Here is a 16,325-nt window from a genome sequence, read left to right on the forward strand (position 1 = left end):
TATTTAGATCTTAGGAGAAAAAAGGAAAACTCATGTAGCCCACAATTTTAAATATAAGTTCAGTATATATTTGTTATTTTTTAAAAGGATAGAATGATCCTTTTTCATAGAGGAAAGGTAATATGAAAAATAACTATAGGGAAATGCAACAAAAGGTTAGTGGTGGTATTTTAATATTTTAATGGGGTCACCATAAATAATGTCGTCTCTGTTACTAAGGGAAAAAAGAAACAGTGGATACTGGGATAACAACAGGTAGACCCTGTCACAAATAGGTATTGTGCATCCAGCTCTGTTCCATACATAGGGAGTAGAAAAAAATGTAAGATATGTTATTTATATCATTAATAAATTACAGAAATGAGGTAAAATCCAGTAAGGGAACAAAAACTGGGAAAAAATGTCTGATACCATTTTATAAACCATATGGAGGTGTGCTTAAGGCACACAGAAAACAGATGTTGGATGAAAACAATCAGGGAAGAATTCTTGAAAGATATAGAGATATAGAAACAAGATCTAAAAAGTTCCTCAGAATAAAATTGCTTTTCTGAAGTACTGAGACCATCCAGCTATCCTCTGACCTTACTAAGAACACAACAGAAAAGAATCTATTCTGTCCCTTTCAAAAATTGAAAATAAATTTAACCAAAAATGTATAATATATCTCCTTGACTTAGTCATTGCAATAGTTCAAATGTCAATTCATTTTAGTTGTTTTAATTAGTCTGTTCTATGTATTGCAAAAATAAAAGTAGGATAACTTTTAGTACAAATAATATACTACCAGGATTATAGAGAGTATTCAAATTTTCCAACAGGATCTTTAAAAAATTGCTCCAAACAAAATATGTAAAATGTACCCCTTTTCCCCCTGTAAAGAAACAATCCTTTGGGCAGTTTATGAATGTACACTAACCTCTTAATTGTATGCAGCGTATATTTCTATGTATGCATTTTCACTGCATTCTATGTATGTATTATCATTATCTCTTTATGAATCCATTTCCCCTACTAGATTATATGATATTTGTGGGGAAAGACTAGGAAAGGAAAAAAGAAGGAAAAAAAAAGAAGGAAGGAAAGAAAGGAGGAGGGAGGAAGAGAGGGAAGGGAGGGAGATTGGGAGACAAGGAGGCAGTTTCTGGGAAGTTAGCCTTCTGTTTTTAAGAGAAATGCTCAGATTCCTCAGAGATCTTTCTCTTGTAACATCATTCTACATTGTTGAATTATAGTTTAAGAAAGCTTAATTTGAATTGAAGGGACATAAAGCAGTTAAAGAGATACTGGCTCAGAGTGTTTACTCTCCTACTCTAAAAGTAAGAGAGGATAAACCTTGACAGTACAGAAACCTAGACAGTATAGAAAGGCTTAAGTTTAGCCCACCTAAACATAGAAAAAAGAGTCTCAAATTATTCCTGGTCAAATGAAAAGTACAAGATAATTGAATTTTAAGGACTATTCCTTAAAAATCATTAATAAGTTACAGATAATTGAAGGTATGAGCTAATTCTCTGATTTTGCAATTCTGACAAGCTATCCCTTCTCGTTTTCCTTCAAGGAGACCTTGCGACTCCATATCCGTTTCATGGCATTCTTTACATCCTCATTCCTCAGAGTATAGATGAGTGGGTTTAGCATTGGGGTAATGGTAGTATAAAACACAGACACAGCCTTATCCAGTGGGAAAGTAGTGGAGGGACGGAGATAAATAAATATACAAGGGACAAAGAAGAAAGTTACTACAGTGAAATGAGACCCACAGGTAGAGAGAGCCTTGCGCCGGCTCTCTGAAGACCGCTTACGAAGACTAAACAGAATGACCGTGTAGGAGGCCAGAAGAATGAGGAAACACCCCAGAGAGATGAGACCACTGTTGGCAACCACCAACATATTTACGAGGGTTGTATCAGCACAGGCAAGCTTTAGGACTGGGTGGACATCACAAAAGTAGTGGTCAATGACCTGATCATTGCAGAAAGGCAGCTGAAAGGTCAGAAGGGTCTGAACAAAGGAATGACCCAGGGCTCCTAACCAGGACAATGATGCCAGAACAATACAAACATTGGCACTCATGATGGTAGTATAACGGAGAGGTTGGCAGATGGCAGCATAACGGTCGAAAGCCATAACAGTCAAAACAAAAATCTCCGCACACCCAAAAAAGTGGAAGGTAAACATCTGAGTTACACAGCCCCAGTAGGAAATAGTCTTTTTCTCAGAAATAAAGTCTGCAATCATCTTGGGTGCTGTGGCTGAGGAATAGGCAATGTCCACAAAGGACAGGTTACTGAGGAAGAAATACATGGGCGTTTGGAGCTGGGGATCAGAAAAGACCGTAAGCAAAATGAGCAGATTTCCCACCATGATCACGATGTAGAAGAGGAGAAATAAGGCAAAGAACATCAGTTGCATTCCAGGATCTTGGGAAAGTCCTAGGAATATAAATTCAGTGACATTATTAGCCACTTCCATGGGGACCCAGATGGTACTGGCTTGGTGGCTCTGGTTCTCTGCAAAAATAAATAAATATAAACCACTGTAAGCATGGTACAGCCTAAAGGAGAGGTCTTATTAAAATATTTAAGTGATGCTAAATATAGGAGAGGAAACTTCATATTTCTTGAGCATAGTCAATTTTCTTACCACATTATTGACTCACATTTGGTTTCTGTTACACTCAGACCTATAGTTCTTTTCTCTCAAATAATAATCTAGAGAATATGACGATTTTTTATTGGATTTAATGTTGTTCCCTAATCCTCCCTCTCTCTGTCTCTCTCTCTCGTATTGCCAGAAATTCTCTTTCAGATGGAAAATTTTAAATCAATTATTAAATAAATTTTTGAGGCTTAAGGTAAATATAAGAAGTCAGAATCCGAGATTTGATGCCAAATTTCTTAGATGGATCTTTTTTAACATAATGTACAGAGATCAACTTTAGAAGAATAACATTCTACTTAATCAAATGATAAAGACTGTTTTTAGTTTCTAAATTATGTTGGGAGTTTCAATACAATTAAAGATTAAGTCATTTTTAGTGATGAACAACAGCAGAAACAGAGGTCTCCTGCTTACCAAAAACCCATGCTTATAAGTAACATCCTGGGAGTTTGAGTCCTAAGACTTGGTATCCATGTGAAAATTTCATTTTGCTTGTCAGTAAGGAATACGTGAAGAGTGGTCAACCTATACAGAGAAATGTTTTTCTCTATGTTGCTCTAAAGAGTTGAAAAGCTAAAACATACTGAGGCCCCTATCATTCTCAATCCCTTTGCCTTGAAATAGCCTTCTGTCCTTGTAATCATAGGTAAGAATCAGTAGTTAAATTTCCATACAGAAAAAGCTGTAAATGGTAGTTAAAGAATAAGTCTAACACCATTTTACAAACTATACACAGGGATGCTCAGGGAATACAGATAAAAATATTGAGTAAAAATTATCAGGGAAAAATTCTTGAAAGAGATAAATCATAAGACAGGATCTAAAGAAGGTCCTCAGAATAAAAAATGGCTTTTCTGAAGCACTGCAAATTACTAGCTATCTTTCATCTTTGCTAGGAACACCTATTTTCTGCCTGGATAGTGAAAGCTGAGTGATTTAAGTTTGAACACCCCCACCAAATGGATTACTTTAAGTAAATCTATTTTCTCAATCTCAGTCTTCTCATTTATAAAAGATGGGTAACAAAAATTATTTTACTTCACAGAACTGTTACAGAAATAAAATGAGATCATTTGTGTAACTTTTTTTGTATTTATGAGGTGATTTACTTTGTCATTTGAGTCTGTGAAGTGTGGGATCTTTTTAATAAGTAGAAGTTTTCATTTGATCTATTCATTATATAAAAATTATATAGAAAATATTAAAATTTATCCATACTTTTATTCCTGAGATAATAAACGATAATATCTGTCCATCTCCATGGTAGACATATTATTAATAGTGGTGATACTGGTAGTAAATATTTACCAAGCACTTTACTATGTGCAGGATTATATGCTAAACTATTAGCATATGTTACCCCATCTATCCTCACAGAAACATTTTAATTTCTATCTCCATTTTAAGGAGCACAAAATTTTGAAGAGATTAGGTAAATTATCTAGTAAAACACAGTCAGTGAAGAGGCTGGTATTTGAATTGAGACATTCTGATTCCAAAACCCACACAACACTCATCCCCCTAAATAAATTATAGGTAGAACAATAAGTGAAAAGATGATAATGATAGATGATAGATAGATAGATAGATAGATAGATAGATAGATGATAGATGAAAGAAAGAAGTAGAGATAGAAAAAGAAAGAAAGAAGATAAACTTCTCATGAAAAGGAATTCCTTTTTTTAAAAAATCAACTGTGCTCTTATGGTGTAAAGTCCTTTGATTAGAGGATACGCTCCAAGTCCTTAACATCTTTGAATATTCTGACACTACAACAGCAAAGCCAAATTGTTCTCAGTCATAACCAAATGGCAAAACCATAAGGGTTGAAAATCATTTAGGTAATAATAGAAAATTTCTATTGTACTTACTATTGTCTAAGTGGTAATAATTCATTTAATCCTCATAACATTCTTACAGTGTAGGCTATCATCATTATCCCCACTTCAGAGATGAGGAAACTGAAGCACAGAGAAAGTGCATAACTTGCCCAAGGTCACAGAGCTAGGTAATTGACAGAGTTGGTATTGGAACCTAGGCAAAAGGACTTTAAAGTTTATTTTTTTTTATTAATTTTATTTTTTTTAATTTACATCCAAATTAGCATATAGTGCAATAATGATTTCAGGAGTAGATTCCTTAGTGCCCCTTACCCATTTACCCCATCCCCCCTCCCACAACCCCTCCAGTAACCCTCTGTTTGTTCTCCATATTTAAGAGTCTCTTATGTTTTTGTCCCCCTCCCTGTTTTTATATTATTTTTGTTTCTCTTTCCTTATGCTCATCTGTTTTGTCTCTTAAAGTTCTCATATGATGCATACTCCTGGAGCTGTGGGACTGTGGGCATAAAGTCAGCATGCCTTCTTTCTCATTTAAAAGTCTTAAAATTTCTGTAATAGCCAAAAGACTCCTTTTCTGCTAATTGTGAGGGGTTTTTTTTTGTTTTTTTGTTTTATTTTAAGTTTATTTATTTATTTTGAGAGAGAGAGTGGGGGAGGGGCAGAAAGAGAGGGAGGCAGAGAATCCCAATGCAGGGCTTGAACTCACGAACCATGAGAGAACCATGAGATCATGACCTGAGCTGAAGTCAAGACTTAGACTCTCAATGACTGAGCCACCCAGGCACCCCTAATTGTGAAATTTTGTAAAGCTGTATCCAGTACTTTGAGGCAAACACTACATTTACAACTGGCAAGATCATCACAACATTCAGAGTTTGTGCCCAACTTTGCTTAAACTTACACTGAGGATGTCATAAGCGATGTGGTACTGATAATCTTGATGTTATTTCATTGACATGTGTTGCCAGAGGAGGCCCACATGTAAACCAGCAATCCCAGGTCTAGAGGAGAGTCGGAGACAGGTCTCCAGAGAAGGTCTTCACTGAGTGGAATGTTGGAAGGTGAATTAGAGTTAACCTGATGATGAAGAAGACTGCAGGGTGAGGGCACAGAAGACAGGGCAGGGCAGGAAGGACATTCCAGGCCTAATGGACTGGAATATATGAAGACAGTGTAAATCATCATAGCATCCCCACTGGGGAATGCCAACAGGTTTGACATAATTCAACACAGAATACATTAAAGCAAGTGTCAGGAAGTGAGGCTAAAAAGGAAGCGGAGCTCAGATCATAGTCTTGTATGTTAAGTTGAGGAGTTGGAATTTATTGTGAATGATTTGGCGGATCATGAAGAAAGATCACTCTAGCAGCAGGAGGGCAGCAGGAATAGGTGCTGAAGAGTAGCTGTTACAAAGAAGCCTGAAACCCAACTTTCCTAGGTTGAAATTCAAGCTCCCCTATTTGTTCACATTAGGACTTTAGGAAAGTTACTTAACTTCCCTTTCCTCAGTTTTCTCAAGGGTTAAATGTAGATAAAAATATCACACAGCACTGGGGCGCCTGGGTGGCTCAGTTGGTTAAGCTTCTGACTTCTGCTCAGGTTATGATCTCACAGTTTGTGAATTAGAGCCCCGCAACAGGCTCTGTGCTGACAGCTTGAGGCCGGGAGCCTGCTTCAGATTCTGTGTCTCCCTCTCTCTCTGCCCTTCCCCCACTCATGCTCTGTCTCTCTTTCCTTCAAAAATAAATAAACATTAAAAAAAAATTTTTTAAGGAAATAGCACACAGCACATAATTGCTGTAAGGATTAGGTGTGTATCTTATGTAAAGCACTTATGTACATGGCACACTATAAGTGAACACATAATCATCATCCCCATCTTTGTGACCAGAGAATATGCTGACTGGAAGGAAGGAGAAAAGCCTGGATAGGAGTCATTGTAAGATGCTAAATTCCTTACTACATTCATCTCCTAATTCCCATTTATATGTATTTCCATGCTTTCCATTTTTACAAAACTTACCTACTGATGACACTCACTTTCTCAAATATATTCTTTGACTTAGAGTAGTAGCAGAAAATAGTGCATATTTTTTAATCACTTTAAGAGTTCAAGCAAGGATACCAAAGATGTTTGGGCAGCTACCGTATTCTTCTTGAGTAGTGACAATCTCAACTTTATCCGGGATCACCTCAGAAGCTGATTAAGGTAATTCAAGTCTAAGACCAAGATCCTTCTACTATCTTTACTGAGAGAAAGAGAACAGGATTTAAAGATAGAACAACAGAGCCTGATTCAACAGCTCTGCCTCTTACAGGCTATGTGATCTTAACACCATTTTCCTTACTTCTATTAACTTCAGAGTCCTCTCCTGTGAAAGAATAATGCCACACATGGTAAGGATCAAATTAATTAATGGACACTAAAACAATAAGTTACCTGTAAAACTAAGTCATAATCATTTCAGTGAAAAAAATTCAGAAGCATCAGTATCCAATGTCTGAACACTGTGGACCAGGGCTTGTATGGGACTCATCAGCATTTCCACTGGTCTGTAAGGTTCTTAGGTCAAATTTTGTCGCTCAGATAATGCCAAAGAATATACACTAGCTATAATGGTACCTCTGCTATTAAAGAAATAAGATCGCTCATTTATTTAACTCCATAAGCCCACTTGAATTATTTCAAATAAAATAAATAGCAAGACTGCAGTGCCCTGAAGTTCTCTGAGAAAGAGATTTAGTCTTAGTTTCTTCTGTGAACAATTTGCAAAGAACAGGGATCAAATATTCTGTTTCTCCTTCCTAACACCAAGTTCCATCCCACGGCGAGCTCTTTGTGCAATAGTGTCCTTGACATCAATATCCCTCATAGAGACATGTACACAGAAAACATGTACGTTTTCATGCCTCTGGTCATTTGACATCATTTTATTACCTGTAGATACTTTGAACTTTTACCTATAGAAAAATTTAAAGTCCTAATTTATCCTGTCCCTCTAATTGTCTACAATTGAGAAAGAAACTTACTAATTATGTGTGGAACTGAGAGATAAGGAATAATAATCTGAATAAGGCTTCAAAACAACTTGCAAATGTGTTAATGTAACACCATGTAGGTTATTTAAGGTACCATCCATATCATCTTCTATATTTCAGGCAACACCAATATTTATTTGTCCTTTCACTTAATAAATATTTATTGAGCACATTCTCTGTGTCTGTTATGCCGTGAATATAAAAAAGGTAAGTAAAACCCAATACCTGACATAGTCATTCATTTTAGAGTAATATGTTTAAAAGGCCTTCTCAAATCCTCTTACACTGAACCATAACTTATGTCAAATCTTATACTTACATAGATTGAAAAAAAATATTAGTGATTACTTGACTTTATTCCACTCATCTAACCATGAGTGAAACTAGTGAAGTGTAAGAGGAAATTGAATTATGTAGGCTGCACTGCTAGTGATAAAGCTAGAACTAAATTCCAACTGAAATAATATTGATACACACCTTAAACTACAGAAAACTATTTCCTAAATCACTTAAAAGAATTATTATAACAGATGTGGATGAAGAATTTAATGATTTCTCTTTATCCCTGAATATGATTTGAATCAATGAAAATTGCCCTTGCCTCTCACCCTGGTTGTTAACTTATCATTACAGATGGGAAACTTACTCTGGCTGTCTTCTTGAGTGTGGTCCCACGACATGGATTTGGACAACCTGAGATCTTCTTAGATCAATAAACCTTTCTGAGATGGAAATGTGATCTATATCTAGATATTCACGCTAAAAGACTGAAATGTGTACAGTGATGTTTCTCTTATGTGTGTGTTGCATTTCACAAGACGATTATGCCTACAGCCTGAGAAGAGGTCCTGTTTGTTCATTTGTTCTCTCCTTCTTTCTCTCAGGATTTTATGAGCTTATAGCCATGCCATGGCTTCTGATCTTGGTCTGTAAGACTTTATTTCTGTATTCCTGGCTGCCAGGAGAAAGAAACTGTCAGCAATCTTTATGCATCATCAGAGTCCTGAGGGAATGGCTGGCCAGGTGATTAGGTAGCATCTAGAGAGTATTATTAGGCAGGAAAGTGCCAAGTATAATTCCCATTAAGTGACCCCTTGTAAAACCATATTGAAGGCTACTTGGTAAATTGCTAGTTAAAAATAAGCAGGCCATTTTTGCAGCTTTGCACAATTTACTCATAGCTAAAGCTGGGGCAAAGGAAACTTGGTGATGCTCAGTATCACTCTATTGGACCACTAACCCAAGTATATTAGTTTATAAAACTATTAAAGTGTTTTCATTTAAAAATTCATTTTAAAAACTACTGAAGCTCAAGTACACAAGCAAAATGTTTAATTTAGTGACACAGTAAAGATACTGCCTCAGTCCTATTATTACATGCATGAGTTTCTAAGAACTTAGGTCAAGGGGGCTTGACAAAAATTGAGGATTACACCTCTGCCCTCTAGTACAAAATGTGTTATTGAATTGCAGCATGAACTTCCAGGTCATGCCTAAAGTTCTGTGTGTTTGAATGGCACAACCACAACAAGAGAAAATACAGTAATTCAAATAGCATTCACCTCAGTTAGGGTGCTTTTCTAAGGCAGAAAGGATGATCACATTGCAGCCTAGAAAGGCCTTTTGTTGTTGTCAGCAGCAGTTTATTGTCCCATGACTCTGGGTTATAAATAAAGGGGCTGTTCAGACAAGGAATGGCTAACTGTGAGCATACTGTTTTCACTGGATTCCCCACTCAAATTCTTTTTGAGATGAAAAATTGTCATGTGCTTCTCTCTCTTTCTTCCTTATCTTTCTTTTCTTTCCTTTCTTCCTCCCTCCCTTTCTTCCTGCCTAAGTTCCTTCTTTTATTTCATTTCCTTCGTTCCTTTCTTTAAAAACACATTTAGCCAGACAAAGAAAGACAAGTGTTGTATGATTTCATTTATATGTGGAGTCTAAAAAAGCCAAACTTGTAGAAACAGAGAGTAGAATGGTAGTTACCAAGGGTGGGGGTGGGAGAATTGGGGAGATGTTGTGAAGGGGAACAAGCTTACAACTAGAAGATCAATAAGTTCTAGAGATCTAATGCACAACATACCAAGTGTAGTCAATAATTACTTCAAAACTGCTAAGAGATTAGATCTGAAATGTTCTTCCCACAGAAAAGAAATAATAATAACATGATGTGATAGAAGAGTTGGCCAAAGTTATAGTAGTAACCATGTTGCAATATATAAACATCAAACTAACATATTTTACATGTTAAAATCACAAAATGTTATAGGTCAATTATATCTCAATTTGGAAAAAAAAATAACCTTATCAAGAATTTATTAGCACTGGGCACCATGCCAGACACTCCAGATACAACAACCACTGAATAATGGGGCAGCCCAATGAGTGAGGGAACAAAAGTACAATAACTATGGTGTGTGTTATGCTGATGAGAGATAAGCACACCAAGCTATGAGAATTCATATGAGGACCAATAAATGAAACTCTACAAGGACAGGCTCAGAGATGACTTGCAAGAAAATAAGACTCTTAATCTGAGTACTGAAGGCAAGAAGTGGGTCACTAATTCCAGCAGAGGCAGCAACATCTTCAGAGGCATGAAGATATGAGGAGAACAGCAAGTAGTTTACAGGCTCAAGCAACGCGACAGGACTGAAACCATAAGGGAGGACTGGGACCATGACTTGGTCTCACAACAAGCGTAGTCAGTAGACCTGAGCCCAAGGTTTAGAGTGGTACTGTAGCCCAGTGAATAATGTGGGGACTCCTAGGCATTACCCTAGATTTTCTTATCCCCACGTATACTCTATGTCCCTACAGATTCCATGATAATATTTGTACCAGAGTCTAGGACAAGATACAACTTTCAGATAAGAAACTATATATCTGAAGAAAAAAAGAGGACAAGATTGATAGGGACAGGAAAGACTTATTCACTTAAGAGAGGAAGCAGACTGTACTGTGAGTGTTTACATTATAGATTTCACCATTTTTCTCTAAGTAAAAGAATCTCACCAGGTGCTTTGTTTATGGGATAATTACAAAAAGCATCTTGGAAACATAATAAGCATAAAGATAATAATAACTAAAAATACAATAAATAAAAAATGGATAACTTAGATAAGCCTATTCATTAAGGAAAAACTACTGAAATATAATCTAATAAAACAAATATAAATAAAATAAGGAGTTTAGCTAATAGTATGTATCAGCTTTGGCTCATTAGTTCTGACAAATATGCCATATCATGTAAGATGTTAACAATAAGAGAAATGGTGCAAGCTGTACAGAAACTCTGTACTATCTTTGTAACTTTTCTATACATTTAATTAACCAGAACATTTCCAAAACACTTAAAATGTGATTTTTTAACATAATTTTGAGAGTGCACATATTGCCCAATATGACATTTCGTGTCAAGGTTGGTTTCAATGTCAATGGGGGAGTTACCAGGGATTTTACTATCATATGGCATGGATCTGGAGTCAAAAACTCTTAATTCATCTTTCTGTCCTGTGATTCTTCAGGATCAAACAATTGTACAGTGTTCTTTCAGCCTCTATTTCCCTTTTAACATAAAATATAATAGTACTGGTAACATAAGCAGTCAATACTTACTGAGTTCTGTCTTATGCAGAAATGCTTGTTAGGGCTTTACAAGTATTATTTTGTGTAGCTTTCCTGAGAACCTTATGCTCTGTACGCTATTATTGTCCTCACTGTATACTCAAAGGAGCATTGAGAGATTAAGTTCCTTGTGCTGGGCATGATGAAGCTGTCTCACAACAGGGTCCACACTTCTGACTTACTCTCTCCTCTGTGCTCTATTCTCCCCAATTATCTGGACTTACATACTGTCTTAGAATGCTCTTCACATTCCTCTGGTGTTTACTGAGAGACTTCATAATTAGATATTTGGGCAGTCTGTTGATGTTTGGTGGAACACCCAAACGGCAAGATGTCTACAGCATTTCCAGGCACACAAGAGGCACTCTGGAAATAGTTGTTAAAATAATAAATGGATAATAGATTAATAATGAATTAATGAATTAATAATGAGTGAATGAATATTAAAAGATCAAAAAAATCACCAAGAGTTGTTTATCAGAGGAATATCTCCCAGGAAATGTTTTCTATAAATGAAAAGTAAATGTGTGGCACTGGGGTGGCTCAGCCATTTGTGTCTGACCAGCTCAGGTCATGATCTCACAGTGTCTGAGTTCAAACCCTGCATCGAGCTCTCTGCTGTCAGTGCAGAGCTCTTCAGATCCTCTGTTCCCCTCTCTCTCAGCTCCACTGCCACTCATTCTCTCACTCTCTCTTTTTTTTCTCTCTCCATCTCCCTCCCTCAAAAATAAACATTGAAAGAAAGAGAGAGAGAGAGAGAGAGAGAGAGAATGAAAGAAAGAGAAAGAAAGAAGAAAGAAAAAGAGAAAGAGAGGGAGGGAGGAAGAAAGAGAAAGAAAGAAAGAAAGAAAGAAAGAAAGAAAGAAAGAAAGAAAGAAAGAAAGAATGAATACATTGTGGTGGAATGCTGACTTCTCTCCAATAATACTTTGTAGTTTCTAGGGCCCTTAAAGGGAGAAATTTGACAAAGGGAAGTGGGATTTTGTCTTCTTTTTTTTAAATTGTTTTTATTTTTTTTATTTGTTTTTAATGCTTATTTTTGAAAGAGAGAGAGAGACAGAGACAGAGCACAAGTGGGGAAGGGACAGAGAGAGAGGGAGACAGAATCCAAAGCAGGCTCCAGGCTCTGAGCTGTCCACATAGATCCTGATGCAGGTCTCGAACTCACGAACTGTGACATCATGACCTGAGCCAAAGGCAGATGCTTAACTGACTAAGCCACCCAGGCACCCTGGAAGGAGGATTTTCTTACCACATTGGCCCATTCACAATGTGTACTTTGGAGCTAGTTTATAAATGTGAAATCTTACTTTCCATGTGTTCTGGAAATATTAAGTCAATAATCCTCTCATGATATGATAAACCAGGCTTGTCTTTGTCTCCTTTCAGTTATTTCAGTACCCCCTCAAAGGACCACATGATCTGGAAATAGGGGGCAGACCTACCCCAAATATCCATGGGACCCAGAGCAAGAATACAAATGCAGCCCAAATAACATATGGCTAACAGCTTTAAATCAAGGTAACAAAATTTAAATAAACTTAAATTTTTATACTCAGAGAACAATATTCTCATACTCTCATATTTGCTACAAAATCTTCAGACTCCTTGAATTTGTATACCAGAATGGTAGTGTGGAAAGAGCAAGCTTTGGCCCTTAGTCCCCAGCCCACCTCTTCTTCTGGCTCTAAAGCCCAACACAAGAGGTCTCTCATGTATCAATATGGACTCTACAGCCCAGATTTCCAGGCTCTGTCCCCTACTTTACACACAGTGCCCTCAACCTAAAGGTTCCCATGCCAGTGATATGGTCTGTCCTCAGGGGGATAGACCCAAAGAAGAGGCTCAGCCAGGCCCTGGAAGTAGGCTCAAGGCATTTAAGAAGAGAACTCTGGAGATGATAGCAATTTTGTACAGTCTGAAAAATAGAAATGTTATCAACTTATTAATAAAGAGAATTTTAATATAGATAATGGATTAAGCAACTATTGGAGGATTAATAATGCAAAAGGAAACACACACAAGTCTTGCTTTTCTGAATATAATGCTACCAATCCCAGATATGAACAGGACATTTGAAATGATTTCCCAAGACTCTAAATTTTGCTAGGAAAGAGGGACATTAGAAAAAGGGAGGTTGTGTCCAGCTGATATGAAAAGAAAGCCTGGAACTTCATGTCCCTGCAATGTGTCTGGCTAACCCACAACACCACTTAAATCTTCTTGTCAACTCACACACTACTCTGTAGCTAACGATATCCTCCTGTCTGCTCTTCTAGATGTTCACTACAGGCAAAGGACCTCTGTAGAAATGTTGTGGAGTGAAAAAGAAGAGTATGATCCGTACCAGGGATACTAACCCACTCAAACTATCAAGAAATCATCCAAGCTCTTACATGACCACAGGCATTGCAATTTACCTAGTAAATCTTAATATTAGGTGGAATTTCGAATATTCTTACCTTAGTTATGTTTTTTAGCTAAGTGATTTAAAAAACCCTCTCTACTGCAACTGATCAGGAAATAAGTGGGCACATACAAAAATATTGCTAAAAACCCATAATTAAAGTATTATTTAAATAGAATTAATACCCTTCCATAGACATAAAAAGTTGCAAAGATCCTTATGCCAGAAATAGATAACCTTAAACATAAATGTTTTGTGCATGTTTTTAGTGATCTCCTACCTCCGAAGTTCCTCTCTAGGTAAAACAGAAAATATACAATTAGTCCATCTAATTAGGGTAAAGACTTTCTGGAAAGAAAAATATTAGCTTAATCTTAATTATCTAAAATTCCTACTTTCTTACTTGATCATATTTTTTTCTGAGTGATCTTATGAAAGTCATTTAATAAATCTGTTTGTTTGTAAAATTGAAGTTGAATAATATTACCTACCCCACAAAGTAATTTTGAGACTTAGAGGTAATAACTGAGTACTTTAAACCACAGTTCATTTCTTCACCCCTCCCCTTACAGGTCAGAGCTCTTAAACATTATGATCAGCTGAAGAGCTAGCTTATCAACTTGCCCCAATGTGATTCCACCCAAAGAGAAACTCAAGAGGAATGGCATGCCTCCTCTAGAGAAGCCTCCACAGCAGGACAGTAGGAGTTTCCATCACCTGGCACTTCCTTCCCTTCACACGTAAGCTTCACTAAGAGCATTGCTCACTATGTGAGTTGAATTCAAGTGCATTTCTAAAATTTGGCACAATATAAAACATAGTTCCTGGGTGAACATTAATTTGTGGGGTGGTTAGTGCTGTTTCAGGTTTTGTTAGAGACAGGATGAAAGGGATTCACACTGCTTCAGAAGAGACTCTGATGATATATCAGAAGGAACTTCCTAACACTAGGAGTTGTTACAGCCAGAGGACCAGGACAAAAAAAAAAAAAAGGAGATGGGATACCTTCTTTCATCTGAAGAGAATTTAAAAGTAAAATGAGGGGCCCCTGGTTGGCTCAGTGGGTTAAGTGTCCAACTTGATTTCAGCTCAGGTCATGATCTCACAGCTCCTGAGTTTGAGCCTTGCATCAGGTTCTGTGCTGACAGCGCAGAGCTTGCTTGAGATTCTCTCTCTCTCCCCCTCTCTATATGCCCCTCCCTTGCTCACACTCACTTTCTCTCTCTCAAAATAAATAAATACATAAACTTAAAAAAGGATTGTTTAAAAAATAAAATAAAAAATCAAAGTGAAATGACTTAAATAAAGACTAGTTATAGACAAAAGGATAGAAGAGTTGGACTTTCAAGGTGTCCTCTTGAGCCTAGTACTCAATTCCTGGGCCATTACACATTCCTGACTTCCCTATTTAATATTTAACATCTGACAAAGTCACTATGCCTCAACAGCAATCAACAGCAATTATAATGTTTATGCTGGATTTTATACCAAAGTCATCAAATTGGTTTCATGCATGTACTCATGTACAGGATGAGTCAAGAATGTCCCAAGAAAGTTATGTTTTATAAATCACATCTTCCTGTTCATCCTTTAATATGGCAGAAGGATGCCACATGCTTTTTTCTCAGCTTCTTCATGACTGTCTTCATTTCAGCATTTCTGAGTGTGTAGATGAGAGGATTCAACATAGGTGTGATCACTGTGTAAAAGACAGAGAATACCTTATCCACGGAGAAGCTGCAGAAAGGCCTCAGGTAGATGAATACACATGGCACAAAGATCAGGCTGACCACTGTTAGGTGGGAGGCACAGGTAGAGAGTGCTTTGCTGTGGCCCTGACGGAAGCGAGTTCTCACAGTGATGAGGATGATGGCATAAGAGAATAGCAAGACCAAAAAGCAGACGAGGGATAACAGACCACTGTTTGAGACCATCAGCACCTCTACTACATATGTGTCCGTGCACGCTAGCTTGATGACCTGTGGGACATCACAGTAGAAGTTGTCCAGTTCAGTGGGACCACAGAAGGGCAGCTGTATGACCAGTGTGACCTGTGTGAGAGAATGGATGAAACCCCCACACCAACAGGCAAAAACCAACTGAAAGCATAGCTGACGATTCATGACTGTCAAGTAGTGCAAAGGATTACATATGGCAACATACCTATCATAGGCCATGACTGTCAGCAGAAACATCTCACTGGCTCCCAGAAAGTGCAGGAAGTAGATCTGGGCCAAGCATCCTGAAAAAGAGATGATCTTGTCTTGCTGTAGGAAATCTCCTAACATCTTGGGCACGGTAACACAGCTCAAGCATAGGTCAATGAAGGACAGATGGCCCAAAAAATAGTACATAGGAGATTGGAGCAGGTGAGCATCAGCTCGCACTGTTACAATTATCAAGAGGTTTCCCAAAACAACAGTCATGTAAAAAAACAAAAATATTAAGAAGAGAAATAGCTGTAGCTCCCAAGAGGATGATAGGCCCAGAAGAACAAATTCTGTCACTTTAGAATCATTTCTTTTTTTCATCAAGTCAAGAATACCAAGTGACCTAGAGAAAGAAGAATTAAATTGGAAGAAGAAAGATTTAACTTAGACAAAAATTTATTTATATATATATATATATATATAAATATATATATATATATATAAAACACCAGACCCCAAATCTTATATATATATATATATATATATATAAGATTTGGGGTCTGGTGTTTATGGAATCATATTCCAAGATGAAAAACCTTT

General features: G+C 37.0%; 2 protein-coding genes across 2 annotated transcripts; both read right to left on the reverse strand.

The window, feature by feature from the left end:
- Nucleotides 1–1,536: 1,536 nt before the first annotated feature.
- LOC115517239 (olfactory receptor 4S2-like) lies at nt 1,537–2,475 on the reverse strand. Its single transcript, XM_030320341.1, has one exon. It carries the CDS (start codon nt 2,473–2,475, stop codon nt 1,537–1,539), a length of 939 nt encoding a protein of 312 aa, XP_030176201.1.
- A 12,690-nt stretch (nt 2,476–15,165) lies between these two features.
- LOC115517029 (olfactory receptor 4Q3-like) lies at nt 15,166–16,106 on the reverse strand. Its single transcript, XM_030320205.1, is given in 2 exon segments — nt 15,166–15,191; nt 15,194–16,106. Coding segments are annotated over 2 exon segments (939 nt in total).
- Between the last annotated feature and the right edge of the window lie 219 nt (nt 16,107–16,325).

The sequence above is a fragment of the Lynx canadensis genome, chromosome B3 (genome assembly GCF_007474595.2).
Source record: "Lynx canadensis isolate LIC74 chromosome B3, mLynCan4.pri.v2, whole genome shotgun sequence".
Classification (NCBI taxonomy): domain Eukaryota; kingdom Metazoa; phylum Chordata; class Mammalia; order Carnivora; family Felidae; genus Lynx; species Lynx canadensis.

What these genes read in the sequence shown, in the direction of transcription:
- LOC115517239 (XM_030320341.1), bottom strand. Translation starts at nt 2,475, where the DNA reads ATGGAAGTGGCTAATAATGTCACTGAATTTATATTCCTAGGACTTTCC.